Raw genomic sequence first — 25735 nt, 5'->3', positions numbered from 1 at the left:
ATTATTATTATTATTGAAGTATTTAAACTTTATACTTATTACCGTATATGTTTTGTCAATTGGATGTAGCATTGGGCTCCCTTGTCTTTTGCTATATAAATAAAAACATACATACATTCATTCATGGAGTGCAGTATATGTCTGTTTCATGAAGTTGTGTATAGTGTGCTGTATATCAGTGATTGCAGAGCGATGTATATATTATACATTGTATGACGAGTGGTGGTGTAAACCAGTGCTATTTGTATAGATGTGGTTAGGCTTTTAGGCGCAGAATAGGGTGTATCCTAGGATCAGGTTTTACTCTCCACCATGCCTGTGTGTGAGCCGTGTCTGCAGGTCAGAATTGGGGTCTTCCTGATTCCAATATACATTATAGCAGCAGCACCTCTTCTTCAAAGGCTCTTATGGCCTAATTTCAAGATACTATAGTGTCTTTTCCTGGGCCCCTGTTAGTTTTGTCTCATTCAGTAACCATCCTATTATAGATTTTCAGCCCAAATGTTACCACCTTTTAATGTTTACCAGTGTGCACTTCAGACTTTTGGCTTCAGAAATGACATCACAGATCAGAGACTGCTGCCTCATGATGTCAGAAATGACATCACAGATCAGACACTGCTGCCTCAATACTCGTGAGAGGAAAATGTACAACTCCGTCCTTTTTGCTGTAGATTTGATTCTGCATAATTCCTTTGATGTTCTCATACACCTTTCAAACCTAAGTGGCAAAGAGTGTTGCCAGTGCCTATGCATGGGGTACAGCGCTATGTAGAAGTACAGTATTGTATTGTATGTCTTTATTTATATAGCGCCAAAAGTGTACTTGGTGCTTCACAAAGAATACAGTACAAGGCATTATAATAATACAATAAGTGCAGCAAAATCAGACTATAGGAAGGCCTATCCCTGCCCCGAAGAGCTTACAATCTAAGAGGTTTGAGGGGAAATTTACAGAGACAGCAGGGGAGGGAATAAGTGCTGTAGATGGCAGTGCTTGGTCACAATGGGTGGTAGGAGTGACTATGGGGGTGGGACAGTAGCCATGAGTGCCGGCTGTTGGGATGCTTGATTTGTGAGGCGAGTTTTAAGCTTAGTCAGTATTCAAATGAGAAGTTTTACACCATTTACAGGGAAGAGATGGCAGGGAGGCATGGATGAGATCAGGTGTGTATGTCTGGCTTCAGGCTTAGGCTACGGCCCCTCTGCCTGCGCTGCACGCGCGCCTGCGAGGCTGGCAGCGCGTGCAACCGCGTCCCCCGGTCTGCAGTGAGCTACAGGGGGGGCGTGATGGGGGCGCGGCCGTGATGTCACCCGGCAGGTTCGCCCTCATTGGCTGAACCGCCGGGGGGGTGGCCTAGCGCTCCATTGCGAGTCCTGTTCTCAATTGGGTGTGAATAGAGGATTTGTGTGGGTTTTTTTATTGAGGGGTAAAGAAGTTGTTGGGAGAGAGATGTATAAATAATGGTGGAGTGGGGAAGTTGGAGAGAACAGAAACAGTCACAAAGGAGTGAGGAAACAGTAAACAGAAAAAGCAATAGCAAGAGCATAGTGAGATTTCCCAGGTACTGGGGGATAGGAAGAGTACAAATAGTCACAGCTTTTAGAAAGTTACGTTCTCACAGTTGCATAGTCCCGATCTTCCTCAAATCTTCACCTCCAATTTCAACTCCAAAATTTACTCTGCCAGACACTTAAGATGGGACTCACAGCCTAGACAGCCTGTCTTCAATACTCTGATGCAATTGAATAACAATTAAGGGAGGGGTCTGCCTAATCATCTCCCAGAAACATACCCAAATTCTTAATGAAACGTTAAGTTCTCTTGCAATTGATGGTAGAATTCAGCTCAAGGAAACATACCTGTTTATAGAAACGAGTCAGAATGTTAGTCCAGATATTCAGTCTGTGTAATCTCTAAGCGCGAGACTCCATCGGCGTGTGCTGAGACCGCAGAGCTCGGACATCAGGGAGAGTCTCCGGGGGTCTGATGTGTTGCTTATAATGGGAGGTGATGGGGATCCTGCAGCCTTTCCCATGAGACCCGGCGCTTGGGCTCCAGGCCCCCTCCCCGCTTGCCGCATGGTGTTGAATGCTTGTTAGTGGAGGTGCATGTCGTGGTTGGTGACGTGACTCATGTCTCCCCCGCCCTTCTCCTCTCAGAACGCAGTCAGGACAGCATGGCCGTCGTACTGTCCGACTCCAGCTCCACCCAGGATACGTTCATGGAACTGGCCAGCTCCCAGGATAGCACCAAGAGACTGTACTCCGAGAAGAGGACCAGCTGCTCCAACATGGCGGCACAGTACAGAGAAGCCCTGGGGACAGGGGACGAGCGAGGTGAGATCAAGGGGGCAGACCGTGAACCCACAAAACAGGGCATACACACTACACATAGTGTTACATAGTTACATACAGGGTTACATAGTTACATACAGGGTTACATAGTTACACACAGGGTTAGATAGTTACACACAGGGTTGCATAGTAGATGAGGTTGAAATAAAGACATACATCCCTCAAGTTCAACCTATGCTAAATTTAGACGAGAGTTACTTTATCCTATATCTATACTTTCAGTATATTGATCCAGAGGAAGCAAACAAAAAAACCCCAGTGTCATATCATCTACTGATATCTCATAAGGGGAACATTAAATTTCTTCCTGACTCCAAGAATTGGCAATCTGATTACTCCCTGGATCAACATCCTTCCCATGTAAACTTATTTGTTATATCCCTGTATACCTTTCCTATCTAAAAAGATGTCCAACCTTTTTTTGACGATATCTCATGTATCTGCCATCACAGTCTCCATGGGTAATGAATCCCACACTGTAACTGCCCTTACCGTAAAGAACCCTTTCCTTTGGTGCACGTGAAATCTCCTTTCCTCCAACCTTAAGGGATGCCCCCGAGTCCTTTGTACTGCCTGTCGGATGAATAGTTCTTTTGAAAGCTCCTTGTACTTTCCCTGAATATATTTGTATATAGTTATATCCCCTCTGAGACGCCTCTTTTCTAATGTAAACACATCTAATATAGCTAGCCTCTCCTCATAAATTAGATTGTCCATCCCCTTCATTCATTTGGAAGCTCTTCTCTGCTCTCTCTCTGGTTCCCTTAATGTATTTTCTATGGCGTGCTGCCCAACATTGTACTCCATATTCAAGGTGTGATCTTGAGCTTGAAAGAGTAGTGGATCCATGGACAAGGCTCCCAGTAGAGGTGGCGGTGATGAATACAACCAATGAATTGAAAGCTTCTTGACTGGAAGATAACTTGAACATAGAAAATACCAGGGAACGAATGATGCTGGAGGCGCGCGTGTGTGTATGTGTGTGTATGTGTGTCCTACGCAGCTTAACGTTCCCGTTCACCTACACACCATCATTACCTTAATGCAGGGGCTGCCATTTTCATTCCTGTGCTGAAGCAGAGACTGCTGGAGTTAGCCACCCCCGCATTAGGGTAATGCCCTAATCTATAAACCCTGGGTGGCTGCAGCACCCACTGCACCCCCTGTTACAGCCCACCCACCCCTCACCATCCCCCGAGCCATTTCTTGCAGGAGATCCATGAAAGGGGCTCTTATTAAGCTCTGTGGGGTTAACACACCAGTAATGTTTTGGCTGCTTTTAACCCTTTTGCTGCCACATGGATCTGCAGTGCCTCCCCTTTCCCCCCCTGCGAGGTGAAGGGTTAACCGGCCGTGTTCCTCGATTTGCAGGGAAGGCGGAAGAGCAGCTGGAGCCGCCCGACACCCCCAACTCAGCCGAGGCGAGAGCGGCCCCCGACTCGCATACCCCCCCGGCTTGCACCACTCCTGTCAGGGCTCTGCCCCCTCCCGTGCAGCTGGGAGAAGCCAGAAAGAAGTCTGAGACCGGGGGGGAGGCGCCCGAGTACCCACAGAGCCTCCCCGATGGCACAGAGGGGCAGCACAAAGTCCTGACGGAGCAGTGTACCACCTCGTTCAGGCTGTGTCTGAGCCGCTTCCCCCAGCACTACAAGAGTCTGTACCGGCTGGCTTATCTGTACACGCACAGCCACACCCACCAGGTGAGCGGAATATACACACGTGTGTCTGTGGGGATATGAAGATATATATATATATTACAGTAGCCTTCCAGGCACCACACCCAGCGGCTGACCTTGCTTAGAGAGATTGTGATAACGCATAGAATTACAAATATAATGTATCCAATTTCCAAACGCGGACACAGACCGGCTCCGTGATCTCAGGAACCATCGTGCACAATGTGGTTCCGATATCTTAAGAAGTGTCCAAATGCCGAGCGAACAGACTGACTCCCACAAAAATACACACACATACATATATACATGCACACACGCACATACATACATACATACATATATACATACACACACACACATATACACTCACGTATTGGCTGCAGCGTGTGCTCTGCATGCTCGCTTTTTCACGTGTAGGCTGCAGCGTGTGCTCTGCATGCTCGCTTCCTCACGTGTAGGCTGTAGCCCGTGCTTTGCATGCTTGCTTCCTCACGTGTAGGCTGCAGCCCGTGCTCTGCATGCTTGCTTCCTCACGTGTAGGCTGCGGCCCGTGCTTTGCATGCTCGCTTCCTCACGTGTAGGCTGCAGCGTGTGCTTTGCATGCTCGCTTCCTCACGTGTAGGCTGCAGCCCGTGCTCTGCATGCTCGCTTTTTCACGTGTAGGCTGCGGCCCGTGCTTTGCATGCTTGCTTCCTCACGTGTAGGCTGCAGCCCGTGCTTTGCATGCTCGCTTCCTCACGTGTAGGCTGCGGCCCGTGCTCTGCATGCTCGCTTTTTCACGTGTAGGCTGCAGCGTGTGCTTTGCATGCTCGCTTCCTCACGTGTAGGCTGCAGCCCGTGCTTTGCATGCTCGCTTCCTCACGTGTAGGCTGCAGCCCGTGCTCTGCATGCTTGCTTCCTCACGTGTAGGCTGCAGCCCGTGCTTTGCATGCTTGCTTCCTCACGTGTAGGCTGCAGCCCGTGCTTTGCATGCTTGCTTCCTCACGTGTAGGCTGCAGCCCGTGCTTTGCATGCTTGCTTCCTCACGTGTAGGCTGCGGCCCGTGCTTTGCATGCTCGCTTCCTCACGTGTAGGCTGCGGCCCGTGCTCTGCATGCTCGCTTCCTCACGTGTAGGCTGCAGCCCGTGCTTTGCATGCTCGCTTCCTCACGTGTAGGCTGCAGCCCGTGCTTTGCATGCTCGCTTCCTCACGTGTAGGCTGCAGCCCGTGCTTTGCATGCTCGCTTCCTCACGTGTAGGCTGCAGCCCGTGCTTTGCATGCTCGCTTCCTCACGTGTAGGCTGCAGCCCGTGCTTTGCATGCTCGCTTCCTCACGTGTAGGCTGCAGCCCGTGCTTTGCATGCTCGCTTCCTCACGTGTAGGCTGCAGCCCGTGCTTTGCATGCTCGCTTCCTCACGTGTAGGCTGCAGCCCGTGCTCTGCATGCTCGCTTCCTCACGTGTAGGCTGCAGCCCGTGCTCTGCATGCTCGCTTCCTCACGTGTAGGCTGCAGCCCGTGCTTTGCATGCTTGCGTCCTCACGTGTAGGCTGCAGCCCGTGCTCTGCATGCTTGCTTCCTCACGTGTAGGCTGCAGCCCGTGCTCTGCATGCTCGCTTTCTCACGTGTAGGCTGCAGCCCGTGCTCTGCATGCTTGCTTCCTCACGTGTAGGCTGCAGCCCGTGCTCTGCATGCTTGCTTCCTCACGTGTAGGCTGCAGCCCGTGCTCTGCATGCTTGCTTCCTCACGTGTAGGCTGCAGCCCGTGCTTTGCATGCTTGCTTCCTCACGTGTAGGCTGCAGCCCGTGCTTTGCATGCTTGCTTCCTCACGTGTAGGCTGCAGCCCGTGCTCTGCATGCTCGCTTCCTCACGTGTAGGCTGCAGCCCGTGCTTTGCATGCTCGCTTCCTCACGTGTAGGCTGCAGCCCGTGCTTCGCATGCTTGCTTCCTCACGTGTAGGCTGCAGCCCGTGCTTTGCATGCTCGCTTCCTCACGTGTAGGCTGCAGCCCGTGCTCTGCATGCTCGCTTCCTCACGTGTAGGCTGCAGCCCGTGCTTTGCATGCTCGCTTCCTCACGTGTAGGCTGCAGCCCGTGCTTTGCATGCTTGCTTCCTCACGTGTAGGCTGCAGCCCGTGCTCTGCATGCTTGCATCCTCACGTGTAGGCTGCAGCCCGTGCTTTGCATGCTTGCTTCCTCACGTGTAGGCTGCAGCCCGTGCTTTGCATGCTTGCTTCCTCACGTGTAGGCTGCAGCCCGTGCTTTGCATGCTTGCTTCCTCACGTGTAGGCTGCAGCCCGTGCTTTGCATGCTTGCTTCCTCACGTGTAGGCTGCAGCCCGTGCTCTGCATGCTCGCTTCCTCACGTGTAGGCTGCGGCCCGTGCTTTGCATGCTCGCTTCCTCACGTGTAGGCTGCGGCCCGTGCTTTGCATGCTTGCTTCCTCACGTGTAGGCTGCGGCCCGTGCTCTGCATGCTTGCTTCCTCACGTGTAGGCTGCGGCCCGTGCTCTGCATGCTTGCATCCTCACGTGTAGGCTGCGGCCCGTGCTCTGCATGCTCGCTTCCTCACGTGTAGGCTGCAGCCCGTGCTTTGCATGCTTGCTTCCTCACGTGTAGGCTGCAGCCCGTGCTTTGCATGCTCGCTTCCTCACGTGTAGGCTGCAGCCCGTGCTTTGCATGCTCGCTTCCTCACGTGTAGGCTGCAGCCCGTGCTTTGCATGCTCGCTTCCTCACGTGTAGGCTGCAGCCCGTGCTCTGCATGCTTGCTTCCTCACGTGTAGGCTGCAGCGTGTGCTTTGCATGCTTGCTTCCTCACGTGTAGGCTGCAGCCCGTGCTTTGCATGCTCGCTTCCTCACGTGTAGGCTGCAGCCCGTGCTCTGCATGCTTGCTTCCTCACGTGTAGGCTGCAGCCCGTGCTTTGCATGCTCGCTTCCTCACGTGTAGGCTGCAGCCCGTGCTTTGCATGCTTGCTTCCTCACGTGTAGGCTGCGGCCCGTGCTTTGCATGCTCGCTTCCTCACGTGTAGGCTGCAGCCCGTGCTTTGCATGCTTGCTTCCTCACGTGTAGGCTGCAGCCCGTGCTTTGCATGCTCGCTTCCTCACGTGTAGGCTGCAGCCCGTGCTTTGCATGCTTGCTTCCTCACGTGTAGGCTGCAGCCCGTGCTTTGCATGCTCGCTTCCTCACGTGTAGGCTGCAGCCGTGCTTTGCATGCTTGCTTCCTCACGTGTAGGCTGCAGCCCGTGCTTTGCATGCTTGCTTCCTCACGTGTAGGCTGCAGCCCGTGCTTTGCATGCTTGCTTCCTCACGTGTAGGCTGCAGCCCGTGCTTTGCATGCTCGCTTCCTCACGTGTAGGCTGCAGCCGGTGCTTTGCATGCTCGCTTCCTCACGTGTAGGCTGCAGCGTGTGCTTTGCATGCTCGCTTCCTCACGTGTAGGCTGCAGCCCGTGCTTTGCATGCTCGCTTCCTCACGTGTAGGCTGCAGCCCGTGCTTTGCATGCTTGCTTCCTCACGTGTAGGCTGCAGCCCGTGCTTTGCATGCTTGCTTCCTCACGTGTAGGCTGCAGCCCGTGCTTTGCATGCTTGCTTCCTCACGTGTAGGCTGCAGCCCGTGCTTTGCATGCTTGCTTCCTCACGTGTAGGCTGCAGCCCGTGCTTTGCATGCTCGCTTCCTCACGTGTAGGCTGCAGCCCGTGCTCTGCATGCTTGCTTCCTCACGTGTAGGCTGCAGCCCGTGCTTTGCATGCTTGCTTCCTCACGTGTAGGCTGCAGCCCGTGCTTTGCATGCTTGCTTCCTCACGTGTAGGCTGCAGCCCGTGCTTTGCATGCTCGCTTCCTCACGTGTAGGCTGCAGCCCGTGCTCTGCGGCACGTATGGAATGATTCAGTCTGTGCATGGGATGACACTGTCAGATCCCTGGGAGCAGAGCCTCTTCCCACAATCTGTCAGGCCCTGTACTGCTGGAGTTCATGTATTCCCAGCCCACACGCTGCAGTCGCTGGCAGATCCCAGTGAGCTGGGGAGCAACCGGACAGACCCCCCCTCCCCCGTCTGCCTGATTAACCCCCGCAATGCCTGCACAGTCACCAGTATTAGTCACACTCTCTCTGAACACTTGCTGCCAGTTCCCAGTGATATACAAGTGAATCTGTGATTGTGGTAACCGTGTGATTAACATTAGAATGTAAGCTCTGTGGGGCAGTGACGGGGCTCAATACTAATAATGAGTAGCTGTTCTGGTCAAGAAGGCTCTCGGTGCAGCAAAGTAACCCTCACACTGCGCTCTCGCAGTGATCCCACAAACCTTCCCTAAAACGGGGGGTGTCACAGCCTGGGTTTAGCTCAGTGTGTGTGTGTGTGTGTGTGTCACAGTCACAGCCTGGGTTTATCTCAGTGTGTGTGTTCACAGTGGGATGGATTGGCCGTCACACTGTGTGTGTGTGTGTTCGCAGTAGGATGGATTGGCCGTCACACTGTGTGTGTGTGTTCGCAGTAGGATGGATTGGCCGTCACACTGTGTGTGTGTGTTCGCAGTAGGATGGATTGGCCGTCACACTGTGTGTGTGTGTTCGCAGTAGGATGGATTGGCCGTCACACTGTGTGTGTGTGTCTGTGTGTGTGTGTGTTCGCAGTAGGATGGATTGGCCGTCACACTGTGTGTGTGTGTGTGTGTGTGTGTGTGTGTGTGTGTGTTCGTGTTCGCAGTAGGATGGATTGGCCGTCACACTGTGTGTGTGTGTGTGTGTGTGTGTGTGTGTGTTCGTGTTCGCAGTAGGATGGATTGGCTGTGACACTGTACACAGTTTATTATTTCAAGCTGCTTTGTTTTGGTAACAGAAATACATCACAAAGTGAGCGTCTGGGATAGTGCGCAGAGAGACTGCTCTGTCTGGGAGAGAGAGAGCAGCCGGGATAGTGCGCAGAGAGACTGCTCTGTCTGGGAGAGAGCGACCGGGATAGTGCGCAGAGAGACCGCTCTGTCTGGGAGAGAGAGCAGCCGGGATAGTGCGCAGAGAGACCGCTCTGTCTGGTAGAGAGAGCAGCCGGGATAGTGCGCAGAGAGACCGCCCTGTCTGGGAGAGAGAGAGCGGCCGGGATAGTGCGCAGAGAGACCGCTCTGTCTGAGAGGGAGAGAGAGCAGCCGGGATAGTGCGCAGAGAGACCGCTCTGTCTGGGAGAGAGAGAGCAGCCGGGATAGTGCGCAGAGAGACCGCTCTGTCTGGTAGAGAGAGCAGCCGGGATAGTGCGCAGAGAGACCGCCCTGTCTGGGAGAGAGAGAGCAGCCGGGATAGTGCGCAGAGAGACCGCTATGTCTGGGAGAGAGAGAGAGCAGCCGGGATAGTGCGCAGAGAGACCGCTCTGTCTGGGAGAGAGAGAGCAGCCGGGATAGTGCGCAGAGAGACCGCTCTGTCTGGGAGAGAGAGCAGCCGGGATAGTGCGCAGAGAGACCGCCCTGTCTGGGAGAGAGAGAGCAGCCGGGATAGTGCGCAGAGAGACCGCTCTGTCTGGGAGAGAGAGAGCGGCCGGGATAGTGCGCAGAGAGACCGCTCTGTCTGCGAGAGAGAGCAGCCGGGATAGTGCGCAGAGAGACAGCTCTGTCTGAGAGAGAGAGCAGCCAGGATAGTGCGCAGTGAGACTGCTCTGTCTGGGAGAGAGAGCGGCCGGGATAGTGCGCAGAGAGACCGCTCTGTCTGGGAGAGAGAGAGCAGCCGGGATAGTGCGCAGAGAGACCGCTCTGTCTGGGAGAGAGCAGCCGGGATAGTGCGCAGAGAGACCGCACTGTCTGGGAGAGAGAGAGCAGCCGGGATAGTGCGCAGAGAGACCGTTCTGTCTGGGAGAGAGCAGCCAGGATAGTGCGCAGAGAGACCGCTCTGTCTGGGAGAGAGAGCAGCCGGGATAGTGCGCAGAGAGACCGTTCTGTCTGGGAGAGAGAGAGCAGCCGGGATAGTGCGCAGAGAGACCGCTCTGTCTGTGAGAGAGAGAGCAGCCAGGATAGTGCGGAGAGAGACCGCTCTGTCTGGGAGAGAGAGAGCAGCTAAGATAGTGCGCAAAGAGACCACTCTGTCTGGGGGAGAGAGAGCGGCCGGGATAGTGCGCAGAGAGACCGCTCTGCCTGGGAGAGAGAGAGCAGCCGGGGTAGTGCGCAGAGAGACTGCTCTGTCTGGGAGAGAGAGAGAGCGGCCGGGATAGTGCGGAGAGAGACCGCTCTGTCTGGGAGAGAGAGAGCAGCTAAGATAGTGCGCAAAGAGACCACTCTGTCTGGGGGAGAGAGAGCGGCCGGGATAGTGCGCAGAGAGACCGCTCTGCCTGGGAGAGAGAGAGCAGCCGGGGTAGTGCGCAGAGAGACTGCTCTGTCTGGGAGAGAGAGAGAGCGGCCGGGATAGTGCGCAGAGAGACCGCTCTGTCTGGTAGAGAGAGCAGCCGGGATAGTGCGCAGAGAGACTGCTCTGTCTGGGAGAGAGAGAGAGCGGCCGGGATAGTGCGCAGAGAGACCGCTCTGTCTGGAAGAGAGAGAGCAGCCGGGATAGTGCGCAGAGAGACCGCTCTGTCTGGGGGAGAGAGAGCGGCCGGGATAGTGCGCAGAGAGACCGCTCTGTCTGGGAGAGAGAGAGCAGCCGGGATAGTGCGCAGAGAGACCGCTCTGCCTGGGAGAGAGAGAGCGGCCGGGATAGTGCGCAGAGAGACCGCTCTGCCTGGGGGAGAGAGAGCGGCCGGGATAGTGCGCAGAGAGACCGCTCTGTCTGGGAGAGAGAGAGCAGCCGGGATAGTGCGCAGAGAGACCGCTCTGCCTGGGAGAGAGAGAGCGGCCGGGATAGTGCGCAGAGAGACCGCTCTGCCTGGGAGAGAGAGAGCGGCCGGGATAGTGCGCAGAGAGACCGCTCTGTCTGGGGGAGAGAGAGCAGCCGGGATAGTGCGCAGAGAGACCGCTCTGCCTGGGAGAGAGAGAGCGGCCGGGATAGTGCGCAGAGAGACCGCTCTGCCTGGGAGAGAGCGCGTGGGATGAAGCTCCTGTGCTGATGGGAATGAGACGGAGAAGCGGTGCAGGAATATCGCCGCTCTGCGCTACATCACATTATTAGACAGGTTCGGCAGTCACTCTGCCGCGATGCGTCTCCACAAACTCTGCCGCCTCGTTTAGCTTTGTGACTGAGCCGCCACATTTAAACTGCCCACCGCCGTGTCCCTGCGCGGATCCCACCCCCAGCATTGGGTGCCACTCTTCTGCAGACATTGCCGGGGCGGGGAGATTAGCAGGGGAATGGATTAGTGATACACATTACCACTCTGAAGGCCCATCAGGGTAAAGTCGCGCTCGCAATGTTTAACCCATGGGGGCGCAACTGCAGTCCTCAAGCCCCTCCCCCCTCAACAGGTCAGGTTTTCAGCTTATACCAGCAGTCAAAGACTGAGCCACTGATTGAGCCACCTGTGCTGAATCTGGGACTGATTGAGCCACCTGTGCTGAAGCTGGGACAGATTGAGCCACCTGAAGCAGGGATATCCTGAAAACCTGACCCGTTGCTGGGGGGTCTTGAGGACTGGGGTTGAGCCCCCCTTTTTTAACCCATTCAGATGCTTGACAGGTCTCTGGCAGTGAAGGGGTTATTAGCCCTAATCCTTGCGCCGCCATGCAGGATAGTTGGAGACCCCCTCAGACCCGCACAGCGCTGGCAGCGGTGCTGCGCTGAAGCAGCCAGGACAGTCTTATGAAGATAGTGCTAATTATTACATTTCAATCAGATGATAATGTACACGGGGAAGAGAGTGCTGAGGTGTAATGAGAAAGGGGGGGAGTGCTGAGGTGTAATGAGCAGGGGGGGGGAAGAGTGCTGAGGTGTAATGAGCACGGGTGGGGGGAAGAGTGCTGAGGTGTAATGAGCACGGGGGGGGGGGAAGTGCTTAGATGTAATGAGCAGGGGGGGGAAGAGTGCTGAGGTGTAATGAGCAGGGGGGGGGAAGAGAGTGCTGAGGTGTAATGAGCAGGGGGGGGAAGAGAGTGCTGAGGTGTAATGAGCAGGGGGGGAGAGTGCTGAGGTATAATGAGCAACGGGGGAAGAGTGCTGAGGTGTAATGAGCAGGAGGGGGGGGAGAGTGCTGAGGTGTAATGAGCAGGGGGGGAGAGTGCTGAGGTGTAATGAGCAGGGGGGGAGAGTGCTGAGGTGTAATGAGCAGGAGGGGGGGGGAGAGTGCTGAGGTGTAATGAGCAGGGGGGGGAGAGTGCTGAGGTGTAATGAGCAGGGGGGGAGAGTGCTGAGGTGTAATGAGCAGGGGGGGAGAGTGCCGAGTGTAATGAGCAGGGGGGTGGAGTGCTGAGGTGTAATGAGCAGGGGGGGGGGGAAGAGTGCTGAGGTGTAATGAGCACGGGGGGGGGGAGAGTGCTGAGGTGTAATGAGCAGGGGGGGAAGAGTGCTGAGGTGTAATGAGCAGGGGGGAGAGTGCTGAGGTGTAATGAGCAGGGGGGAGAGTGCTGAGGTGTAATGAGCAGGGGGGGGAGAGAGTGCTGAGGTGTAATGAGCAGGGGGGGGAGAGTGCTGAGGTGTAATGAGCAACGGGGGAAGAGTGCTGAGGTGTAACGAGCAGGGGGGGGAGTGTGCTGAGGTGTAATGAGCAGGGGGGGTAGAGTGCTGAGGTGTAATGAGCAGGGGGGGGGAAGAGTGCTGAGGTGTAATGAGCACGGGGGGGGGAGAGTGCTTAGGTGTAATGAGCAGGGGGGGAAGAGTGCTGAGGTGTAATGAGCAGGGGGGGGGAGAGTGCTGAGGTGTAATGAGCACGGGGGGGAGAGTGCTGAGGTGTAATGAGCAGGGGGGGGGAAGAGTGCTGAGGTGTAATGAGCATGGGGGGAGAGTGCTGAGGTGTAATGAGCAGGGGGGGAGAGTGCTGAGGTGTAATGAGCAGGGGGGAGGAGAGTGCTGAGGTGTAACGAGCACGGGGGGGAGGAGAGTGCTGAGGTGTAATGAGCAGGGGGGGGGGAAGAGTGCTGAGGTGTAATGAGCAACGGGGGTAGAGTGCTGAGGTGTAATGAGCAGGGGGGGAGAGTGCTGAGGTGTAATGAGCAGGGGGGAGGAGAGTGCTGAGGTGTAACGAGCACGGGGGGAGGAGAGTGCTGAGGTGTAATGAGCACGGGGTGGGGGGAGAGTGCTGAGGTGTAACGAGTGGGGGGGGGAGGGGAGAGTGCTGAGGTGTAACGAGTGGGGGGGGAGGGGAGAGTGCTGAGGTGTAACGAGTGGGGGGGGAGGGGAGAGTGCTGAGGTGTAACGAGTGGGGGGGGAGGGGAGAGTGCTGAGGTGTAACGAGTGGGGGGGGAGGGGAGAGTGCCGAGGTGTAACGAGTGGGGGGGGAGGGGAGAGTGCCGAGGTGTAACGAGTGGGGGGGGAGGGGGAGAGTGCTGAGGTGTAACGAGTGGGGGGGAGGGGAGAGTGCCGAGGTGTAACGAGTGGGGGGGGAGGGGAGAGTGCTGAGGTGTAACGAGTGGGGGGGGAGGGGAGAGTGCTGAGGTGTAACGAGTGGGGGGGGAGGGGAGAGTGCTGAGGTGTAACAAGCACGGGGGAGGGGAGAGTGCCGAGGTGTAGGTGCAGCGATCTGTGACCTGGGTAGACGCGACGGGGAGGCGTGTTGGGAGGCGTGTTGGGAGGCGTGACGTCACGGAGCTGGTTCACCCTCTTTGGACAAACCGTTCACGTGACCCGGCCGTCAGGCGAGGAAACGCATCGCAAGCACCGGAGCTGCTAAGGACGCCTCATAGAGGCACCACAGTTTGGTCTCGCGATAACCATGAACGTGGCCTAAGGAACGGGGATACACGCATGTACACACTCCCCGTCACGCATGTACACACGCCCCGTCACGCATGTACACACTCGCATGCCTATACGCTCTCACCCTTGTACACGCCCGCAAATAAATCCAGGCACACGCCCTCAGGCCTACATATACATTATACACACAGACATTATACACTATATACACACCGGCACACAGACCTGCACACGCGCTCTCCTACACGCCCTCAGGCCTACATATGCATCCATGCCCGTACACACACACACAGACATGCGCACACACGCGCTCTCCTTCACGCCCTCAGGCCTACATATACATCCATGCCCGTACACACACACAGACATGCGCACACACGCGCTCTCCTTCACGCCCTCAGGCCTACATATACATCCATGCCCGTACACACACACAGACCTGCGCACACACGCGCTCTCCTTCACGCCCTCAGGCCTACATATACATCCATGCCCGTACACACACACAGACATGCGCACACACGCGCTCTCCTTCACGCCCTCAGGCCTACATATACATGCATACCCGTACACACACACACAGACATGCGCACACACGCGTTCTCCTTCACGCCCTCAGGCCTACATATGCATCCATACCCGTACACACACACACAGACATGCGCACACACGCGCTCTCCTTCACGCCCTCAGGCCTACATATACATCCATGCCCGTACACACACACAGACATGCGCACACACGCGCTCTCCTTCACGCCCTCAGGCCTACATATACATCCATGCCCGTACACACACACAGACCTGCGCACACACGCGCTCTCCTTCACACCCTCAGGCCTACATATACATCCATGCCCGTACACACACACAGACATGCGCACACACGCGCTCTCCTTCACGCCCTCAGGCCTACATATACATCCATGCCCGTACACACACACAGACCTGCGCACACACGCGCTCTCCTTCACGCCCTCAGGCCTACATATACATCCATGCCCGTACACACACACAGACATGCGCACACACGCGCTCTCCTTCACGCCCTCAGGCCTACATATACATCCATGCCCGTACACACACACAGACCTGCGCACACACGCGCTCTCCTTCACGCCCTCAGGCCTACATATACATCCATACCCATACACACACACAGACCTGCGCACACACGCGCTCTCCTTCACGCCCTCAGGGATACATATACATCCATACCCGTACACACACACAGACCTGCGCACACACGCGCTCTCCTACACGCCCTCAGGCCTACATATACATCCATACCCGTACACACACAGGCACACAGACATATACACACACGCGCTCTCCTTCACGCCCTCAGGCCTACATATACATCCATACCCGTACACACACACAGACATGCGCACACACACGCGCTCTCCTTCACACCCTCAGGCCTACATATACATCCATGCCCGTACACACACACAGACCTGCGCACACACACGCGCTCTCCTTCACGCCCTCAGGCCTACATATACATCCATGCCCGTACACACACACAGACCTGCGCACACACACGCGCTCTCCTTCACGCCCTCAGGCCTACATATACATCCATGCCCGTACACACACACAGACATGCGCACACACGCGCTCTCCTTCACGCCCTCAGGCCTACATATACATCCATGCCCGTACACACACACAGACCTGCGCACACACGCGCTCTCCTTCACGCCCTCAGGCCTACATATACATCCATACCCGTACACACACACAGACCTGCGCACACACGCGCTCTCCTTCACGCCCTCAGGCCTACATATACATCCATGCCCGTACACACACACAGACATGCGCACACACGCGCTCTCCTTCACGCCCTCAGGCCTACATATACATCCATGCCCGTACACACACACAGACCTGCGCACACACGCGCTCTCCTTCACGCCCTCAGGCCTACATATACATCCATGCCCGTACACACACACAGACCTGCGCACACACGCGCTCTCCTTCACGCCCTCAGGCCTACATATACATCCATGCCCGTACACACACACAGACATGCGCACACACGCGCTCTCCTTCACGCCCTCAGGCCTACATATACATCCATGCCCGTACACACACACAGACCTGCGCACACACGCGCTCTCCTTCACGCCCTCAGGCCTACATATACATCCATGCCCGTACACACACACAGACATGCGCACACACGCGCTCTCCTTCACGCCCTCAGGCCTACATATACATCCATGCCCGTACACACACACAGACCTGCGCACACACGCGCTCTCCTTCACGCCCTCAGGCCTACATATACATCCATACCCATACACACACACAGACCTGCGCACACACGCGCTCTCCTTCACGCCCTCAGGGATACATATACATCCATACCCGTACACACACACAGACCTGCGCACACACGCGCTCTCCTACACGCCCTCAGGCCTACATATACATCCATACCCGTACACACACAGGCACACAGACATATACACACACGCGCTCTCCTTCACGCCCTCAGGCCTACATATACATCCATACCCGTACACACACACAGACATGCGCACACACACGCGCTCTCCTTCACACCCTCAGGCCTACATATACATCCATGCCCGTACACACACACAGACCTGCGCACACACACGCGCTCTCCTTCACGCCCTCAGGCCTACATATACATCCATGCCCGTACACACACACAGACCTGCGCACACACACGCGCTCTCCTTCACGCCCTCAGGCCTACATATACATCCATGCCCGTACACACACACAGACATGCGCACACACGCGCTCTCCTTCACGCCCTCAGGCCTACATATACATCCATGCCCGTACACACACACAGACCTGCGCACACACGCGCTCTCCTTCACGCCCTCAGGCCTACATATACATCCATACCCGTACACACACACAGACCTGCGCACACACGCGCTCTCCTTCACGCCCTCAGGCCTACATATACATCCATGCCCGTACACACACACAGACATGCGCACACACGCGCTCTCCTTCACGCCCTCAGGCCTACATATACATCCATGCCCGTACACACACACAGACCTGCGCACACACGCGCTCTCCTTCACGCCCTCAGGCCTACATATACATCCATACCCGTACACACACACAGACATGCGCACACACACGCGCTCTCCTTCACGCCCTCAGGCCTACATATACATCCATGACCGTACACACACAGACATGCGCACACACACGCGCTCTCCTTCACACCCTCAGGCCTACATATACATCCATGCCCGTACACACACACAGACCTGCGCACACACGCGCTCTCCTTCACACCCTCAGGCCTACATATACATCCATGCCCGTACACACACACAGACCTGCGCACACACGCGCTCTCCTTCACGCCCTCAGGCCTACATATACATCCATGCCCGTACACACACACAGACCTGCGCACACACGCGCTCTCCTTCACGCCCTCAGGCCTACATATACATCCATGCCCGTACACACACACAGACATGCGCACACACGCGCTCTCCTTCACGCCCTCAGGCCTACATATACATCCATGCCCGTACACACACACAGACCTGCGCACACACGCGCTCTCCTTCACGCCCTCAGGCCTACATATACATCCATACCCGTACACACACACAGACCTGCGCACACACGCGCTCTCCTACACGCCCTCAGGCCTACATATACATCCATACCCGTACACACACACACAGACATGCGCACACACGCGCTCTCCTTCACGCCCTCAGGCCTACATATACATCCATGCCCGTACACACACACAGACATGCGCACACACGCGCTCTCCTTCACGCCCTCAGGCCTACATATACATCCATACCCATACACACACACAGACCTGCGCACACACGCGCTCTCCTTCACGCCCTCAGGCCTACATATACATCCATGCCCGTACACACACACAGACCTGCGCACACGCGCTCTCCTTCACGCCCTCAGGCCTACATATACATCCATACCCGTACACACACACAGACCTGCGCACACACGCGCTCTCCTACACGCCCTCAGGCCTACATATACATCCATACCCATACACACACACAGACATGCGCACACACGCGCTCTCCTTCACGCCCTCAGGCCTACATATACATCCATACCCGTACACACACAGGCACACAGACATATACACACACGCGCTCTCCTTCACGCCCTCAGGCCTACATATACATGCATACCCGTACACACACACACAGACATGCGCACACATGCGCTCTCCTTCACACCCTCAGGCCTACATATACATCCATGCCCGTACACACACACAGACCTGCGCACACACACGCGCTCTCCTTCACACCCTCAGGCCTACATATACATCCATGCCCGTACACACACACAGACATGCGCACACACACGCGCTCTCCTTCACACCCTCAGGCCTACATATACATCCATGCCCGTACACACACACAGACCTGCGCACACACACGCGCTCTCCTTCACGCCCTCAGGCCTACATATACATCCATGCCCGTACACACACACAGACATGCGCACACACGCGCTCTCCTTCACGCCCTCAGGCCTACATATACATCCATGCCCGTACACACACACAGACCTGCGCACACACGCGCTCTCCTTCACGCCCTCAGGCCTACATATACATCCATGCCCGTACACACACACAGACCTGCGCACACACGCGCTCTCCTTCACGCCCTCAGGCCTACATATACATCCATACCCGTACACACACACAGACATGCGCACACACACGCGCTCTCCTTCACGCCCTCAGGCCTACATATACATCCATGCCCGTACACACACACAGACATGCGCACACACGCGCTTTCCTTCACACCCTCAGGCCTACATATACATCCATGCCCGTACACACACACAGACCTGCGCACACACACGCGCTCTCCTTCACGCCCTCAGGCCTACATATACATCCATGCCCGTACACACACATAGACATGCGCACACACGCGCTCTCCTTCACGCCCTCAGGCCTACATATACATCCATGCCCGTAAACACACACAGACATGCACACACACGCGCTTTCCTTCACACCCTCAGGCCTACATATACATCCATGCCCGTACACACACACAGACCTGCGCACACACACGCGCTCTCCTTCACGCCCTCAGGCCTACATATACATCCATGCCCGTACACACACACAGACATGCGCACACATGCGCTCTCCTTCACGCCCTCAGGCCTACATATACATCCATGCCCGTACACACACACAGACATGCGCACACACGCGCTCTCCTTCACGCCCTCAGGCCTACATATACATCCATACCCGTACACACACACAGACCTGCGCACACACGCGCTCTCCTTCACGCCCTCAGGCCTACATATACATCCATGCCCGTACACACACACAGACCTGCGCACACACGCGCTCTCCTTCACGCCCTCAGGCCTACATATACATCCATGCCCGTACACACACACAGACCTGCGCACACACGCGCTCTCCTTCACGCCCTCAGGCCTACATATACATCCATACCCGTACACACACACAGACATGCGCACACACACGCGCTCTCCTTCACGCCCTCAGGCCTACATATACATCCATGCCCGTACACACACACAGACCTGCGCACACACGCGCTCTCCTTCACGCCCTCAGGCCTACATATACATCCATGCCCGTACACACACACAGACATGCGCACACACGCGCTCTCCTTCACGCCCTCAGGCCTACATATACATCCATGCCCGTACACACACACAGACCTGCGCACACACGCGCTCTCCTTCACGCCCTCAGGCCTACATATACATCCATGCCCGTACACACACACAGACCTGCGCACACACGCGCTCTCCTTCACGCCCTCAGGCCTACATATACATCCATGCCCGTACACACACACAGACCTGCGCACACACGCGCTCTCCTTCACGCCCTCAGGCCTACATATACATCCATGCCCGTACACACACACAGACCTGCGCACACACGCGCTCTCCTTCACGCCCTCAGGCCTACATATACATCCATGCCCGTACACACACACAGACATGCGCACACACGCGCTCTCCTTCACGCCCTCAGGCCTACATATACATCCATGCCCGTACACACACACAGACCTGCGCACACACGCGCTCTCCTTCACGCCGCTTGTTGTTTCCTCAGAACCTGCAGTGGGCCAGAGACGTGTTGCTAGGCAGCAGTATCCCGTGGCAGCAGCTGAAGCACATGCCAGCGCAGGGCCTCTTCTACGAGAGGAACAAGACCAATTTCTTCAATGTAAGTTGTGCTCCCTGTGACGAGGCCCGGCTCGTATGATCCCCCGTGGGCCCGGCTCGTATAATCCCCCGTGGGTCCGGCTCGTATGATCCCCCGTGGGCCCGGCTCGTATAATCCCCCGTGGGTCCGGCTCGTATGATCCCCCGTGGGCCCGGCTCGTATGATCCCCTGTGGGCCCGGCTCGTATGATCCCCCGTGGGCCAGGATTGTATGATACCCCGTGGGCCCGGCTCGTATGATCCCCCGTGGGCCAGGATTGTATCATCCCCCGTGGGCCCGGCTCGTATGATCCCCCGTGGGCCCGGCTCGTATGATCCCCCGTGGGCCCGGCTCGTATGATCCCCCGTGGGCCCGGCTCGTATAATCCCCCGTGGATCCGGCTCGTATGATCCCCCGTGGGCCCGGCTCGTATGATCTCCCCCCGTGGGCCAGGCTCGTATGATCCCCCGTGGGCCCGGCTCGTATGATCCCCCGTGGGCCCGGCTCGTATGATCCCCCGTGGGCCCGGCTCGTATAATCCCCCGTGGGTCCGGCTCGTATGATCCCCCGTGGGCCCGGCTCGTATGATCTCCCCCCGTGGGCCCGGCTCGTATGATCCCCCGTGGGCCAGGATTGTAGGATACCCCGTGGGCCCGGCTCGTATGATCCCCCCGTGGGCCCGGCTCGTATGATCCCCCGTGGGCCAGGATTGTAGGATACCCCGTGGGCCCGGCTTGTATGATCCCCCCCGTGGGTCCGGCTTGTATGATACCCCGTGGGCCCGGCTCGTATGATCCCCCTTGTGGGCCCGGCTTGTATGATCCCGTGGGCCCGGCTTGTATGATCCCCCGTGGGTCCGGCTTGTATGATCCCCCGTGGGCCAGGATCGTATGATCCCCCGTGGGCCAGGATCGTATGATCCCCCGTGGGCCCGGCTCGTATGATCCCCCGTGGGCCCGGCTCGTATGATCCCCCGTGGGCCCGGCTCGTATGATCCCCCTGTGGGCCCGGCTCGTATGATACCCCGTGGGCCCGGCTCGTATGATACCCCGTGGGCCCGGCTCGTATGATCCCCCGTGGGCCCGGCTCGTATGATCCCCCGTGGGCCCGGCTCGTATGATACCCCGTGGGCCCGGCTCGTATGATCCCCCGTGGGCCCGGCTCGTATGATCCCCCGTGGGCCCGGCTCGTATGATCCCCCGTGGGCCCGGCTCGTATGATCCCCGTGGGCCCGGCTCGTATGATCCCCCGTGGGCCCGGCTCGTATGATCCCCCGTGGGCCCGGCTCGTATGATCCCCCGTGGGTTAGGCTGGTGGAGCTGTGGCTTTATCTGCTGCATGGAGAGGTTGTGTGTCCAGCCAGGACAGGAGCAGAAGATGCCACCAGTACCAGGATGTCACCTCTGAGGTTGTCCTGAGAGTACAGAGGACGCTGCATAGAATATGGCGGGTGCCCTGAGGTCCTGCATTGGCGATCTTGGTCATTGAGGGTCCTAGCGATGGTGAGATAGTGACTGGCCCGAGGGGGTGAGCTGGCATTTACCCAGTGACATTATATCACGTGTTTCCACCCTGACTATGCTCCGATTTGATCCCTTATGTAATGTGAAATGTAAGAGAGGTGTGAGGACGCCCCACATAACCCAGCGGGGCTGGGAAGAATTTGTGAAAATATTTATTGGGAGCCAATGATGAGGGGGATTTGAAAGGTGGTTGTCCAGTGGCGCTTTCTCCTGCATTACAGAGCTGGACATGTGCTTCTGTCCGCACTTTCACGGCACAGAGTTTCCTAAAGGGCTGTATATTATAAAGTGAGAGTGAATACCGGCCTGCGACTCTGTCCTCAGAGGGCACCTGCGCTCACATGGTCTCACCTGCGCTCATATGCTATCACCTGCGCTCACACGGTCTCACCTGCGCTCACACGGTCTCGCCTGCGCTCACACGGTCTCGCCTGCGCTCACACGGTCTCGCCTGCGCTCACACGGTCTCGCCTGCGCTCACACGGTCTCGCCTGCGCTCACACGGTCTCGCCTGCGCTCACATGGTCTCACCTGCGCTCACATGCGCTCACATGGTCTCACCTGCCCCAACCCATCCAGCGCTTGCTGCAGCCTCTGCACTCCTTCCTGGGAGTTGCACAACTGGACCTGGCTTGGCTCCACCATCCCCTGGGGGATGCCTGTCCTCCCTGCCATCCCTTGTGAGGCGCCTGTCCACCCCACCATCCCCTGTGAGGCGCCTGTCCACCCCGCCATCCCCTGGGGAGCGCCTGTCCCTCCCCGCCATGCTCTGGAGAGGGGCGCCTGTCCCTCCCCACCTTCCCCTGGGGGGGCGCCTGTCCCTCCCCGCCATCTTCTGGGGGGGCGCCTGTCCACCCCGCCATCCCCTGGGGAGCGCCTGTCCCTCCCCGCCATGCTCTGGGGAGGGGCGCCTGTCCCTCCCCACCTTCCCCTGGGGGGGCGCCTGTCCCTCCCCGCAATCCTCTGGGGGGGCGCCTGTCCTTCCCCGCCATGCTCTGGGGGGGCGCCTGTCCTTCCCCGCCATGCTCTGGGGGGGCGCCTGTCCCTCCCCGCCATCCCCTTGGGGGGGGAGGCGCCTGTCCCTCCCCGCCATCCCCTGGGGGGCGCCTGTCCCTCCCCGCCATCCCCTGGGGGAGCGCCTGTCCCTCCCCGCCATCCCCTGGGGGCGCCAGTCCTGCTTCATACATTTCTGCTTGCTCTTATTCCTCTGGGCTTCGGGGAAGAGAAGCTGGGCAGCTCATTAACACTGAGGCTCAGATTCCCACTGCCAGCTCACGGGAGGGACATGGTGAAGCGGTCCCCTGCACGCCTCCCACCTCTGAAGGTGCGGAGTATTGGGTGAGGATTGTGTGTCCTTTCCTGCTGGGAGTTACAGTTAGATAGCATCACATCTGCTGCTGGAGCTCATCCTTACTACAGAACCGCGTCGGGTTCCCGCGCACGCGCAGATTCTGTTACTGGTCCTTCTTCAAACAGACCGGGTTCACTGACCTTTTCTATGTAGCGTTTTGCAGTGCGTTTATGACCTATGCCTGTATACCCGGGGTGGCCATCTGCTGTCCTCAAGGCTCACCAACAGGCCAGCTATTCAGGATATCCCTGCTTCTGCAAAGGTGGCTCAGTCCAGATTGAGCCACCCGTGCTGAAGCAGGGATATCCCGAATGCCTGGCCTGTTGGTGAGCCTTGAGGACAGGACTTGGCCACCCCGGCTGTATACCTTTTGCTGCTGACCGTGGAAGGCACTTTATTCTGCATCGGTGGCGCTTCCGTGGCTGGTCGCTGGTTTGGTGCGGAGGTGACGGTGTTGGGGGACACCTTCCTCGTCTGCTGTAAGTCCGTTTTTGCGCAGGTAACGAGGGGAGGGGAAACGCTGCTGTCTATCACGGGGAAAAGTAGTACAGTTCTGGGGGTAAGGGGCTCAATACTTGGAATGTTAATTCAACTGCTGCAGATTGGAAAACGCACACATTCCCAGATAGCTCAAACTCCCACACCCACCACATCATGAATATATATTTATGTCAAAATGAGTGCTACTGGGCGTGGCAAATGTGTACAACAAAAGACAAGGGAGCCCAATGCTACATCCAATTGACAAAACATATAACGTAATAAGTATAAAGTTTAAATACTTCAATAATAATAATAATTACTTGGTTATTTAGTTAAACCCTTTGGCCAAAGCGTCATAAGCCTGCATACCAAACGTCAAGGTATAACCAAAAATGCAGGTCCTACACTACGCTGTGAACCCTTCCTGTTACCTCTGTATGAGGGGGAAGAACCATAATAAGTCCTGTTCTTTGCTGCAGAGTGAAAAGACCGCCCAAGTTAAAAAGGTGAGGAGGAGTGAGCTCGGGGGGTTGGAGGTGCCAACTTCCTCCATTACAACTTTCGTTGCGCTAATTAGGAATGTGTGTGTTAATCAATTTCTGACTGGTAACCGTTGTAATGGAGGATGTACTATGGTTATTATTGTCTGTTTTTTTTTTCATTTAGGATCATATTTCCACCTTTGATCTGTCTCATCGTGTACCATTACATTTTAATATACTTATATAATATTTACACGATAGGAGTGTGCGCTCACAGTTCTTTTGTTTTTCATTTGTGTTTAGGATTTGGTTAATCCTTGTTGAGCAGCCTTCCGTTGATATACTTTTATAGCCTGCTCTCCACTACATGTACTAGGTTTTTTAGACCTCTTATATTTTACTGATACATTCCACTACTGAGTGCTGGTTTAAATATATATATATATATATATATATATATATATATATATATATATATATATATATATATATATATATATATACGTATGTATATATATATGTATGTGTATATGTATGTATATGTATATATACGTATGTATATGTATGTATATATGTATGTATATGTATATATATGTATATATATATATATGTATGTGTATATATATATATATGTATATATATGTATGTGTGTATATATATATATATATATATGTATGTGTATATATATATATATATATGTATGTGTATATATATATATATATATATGTATATGTATATGTATATATATATATATATATATATATATGTATGTATATATATATATATATATATATATATATATATATATATATATATATATATATATATATATATATATATATATACTGAGTTAAGTTATGGTGAGTAAAAAAGTGACAAAAACCCTCCACAGCAAAGCAAATATGCAAATGTAAATACAACTGTATGCTCATCTGCATGTCTTAGGCAGGTCTGCAACCCCACCTTTCACCATTATCACCCAGCACACAGCACTTCCACTGCAGCAAGGGATTCTGGGAAATGACATGCAAATGTCGCCTATAGGGAACCATGTTAAAAATGGTTTTTGAAGCAAAAAGTGGCACTGTGTGCTCATTTGCATGTCATTTCCCAGAATCCCTTGCTGCAGTGGAAGTGCTGTGTGCTGGGTGACAATGGTGAAAGGCGGGGTTGCAGACCTGCCTAAGACATGCAGATGAGCATACAGTTGTGTGTGTGCATTTATATATATATAATCAACCTCCTTATAACGCTGTGCTTGGGGTCCAAAGAATCACACCTCGTTATAAGCGGATCGCGTTAGAAATAATGTACCATTGTGTGCATTGTACAATAAAGTATTTAAGACACCAATAATCGTGTTGTAAAGTATTCATACATACGAAAATTGGGAGCCACGCATGCATCGCGTTATAAGCGGATCCGCGTTGCAGCGGATCGCGTTATAACAAGGTTGAGCTATATATATATATATATATATATATATATATATATATATATATATATATATATATATATATATATATATATATATATATATATATATATATATATACTGAGTTAAGTTATGGTGAGTAAAAAAAGTGACAAAAACCCTCCACAGGAAAGCAAATATGCAAATATAGCTGTATGCTCATCTGCATGTCTTAGGCAGGTCTGCAACCCCGCCTTTCCCCATGATCACCCAGCATACAGCACTTCCACTGCAGCAAGGGATTCTGGGAAATGACATGCAAATGAGCACACAGTGTCACTTTTTGCCTCAATAACCATTTTTAACATGGTTCCCTATAGGCTTAAGCTTGCTGCATGGTCACAGCTTTGAGCACAGCCAGGGTTAAGGTGCATACCCAGAAAACCACCCACAGACAGCTGTTTCGACCTTGAT

General features: G+C 55.1%; 1 protein-coding gene across 5 annotated transcripts in view; it reads left to right on the top strand.

The window, feature by feature from the left end:
• The window catches only part of CABIN1 (calcineurin binding protein 1), an 89526-nt gene that overhangs the window by 35337 nt on the left and 28454 nt on the right, over positions 1–25735 (top strand). For all 5 annotated transcript variants that reach the window (XM_075568473.1, XM_075568476.1, XM_075568475.1 and 2 more), the window contains exons 27-29: positions 2164–2340; positions 3730–4058; positions 19916–20029. In XM_075568473.1, coding sequence (XP_075424588.1) covers positions 2164–2340; positions 3730–4058; positions 19916–20029 — 620 coding nt within the window. The remainder of the gene's footprint in view (positions 1–2163; positions 2341–3729; positions 4059–19915; positions 20030–25735) is intronic.

Source organism: Ascaphus truei, chromosome 13, assembly GCF_040206685.1.
Source record: "Ascaphus truei isolate aAscTru1 chromosome 13, aAscTru1.hap1, whole genome shotgun sequence".
Classification (NCBI taxonomy): domain Eukaryota; kingdom Metazoa; phylum Chordata; class Amphibia; order Anura; family Ascaphidae; genus Ascaphus; species Ascaphus truei.
This window is presented reverse-complemented; position numbering and strand designations above follow the sequence as displayed.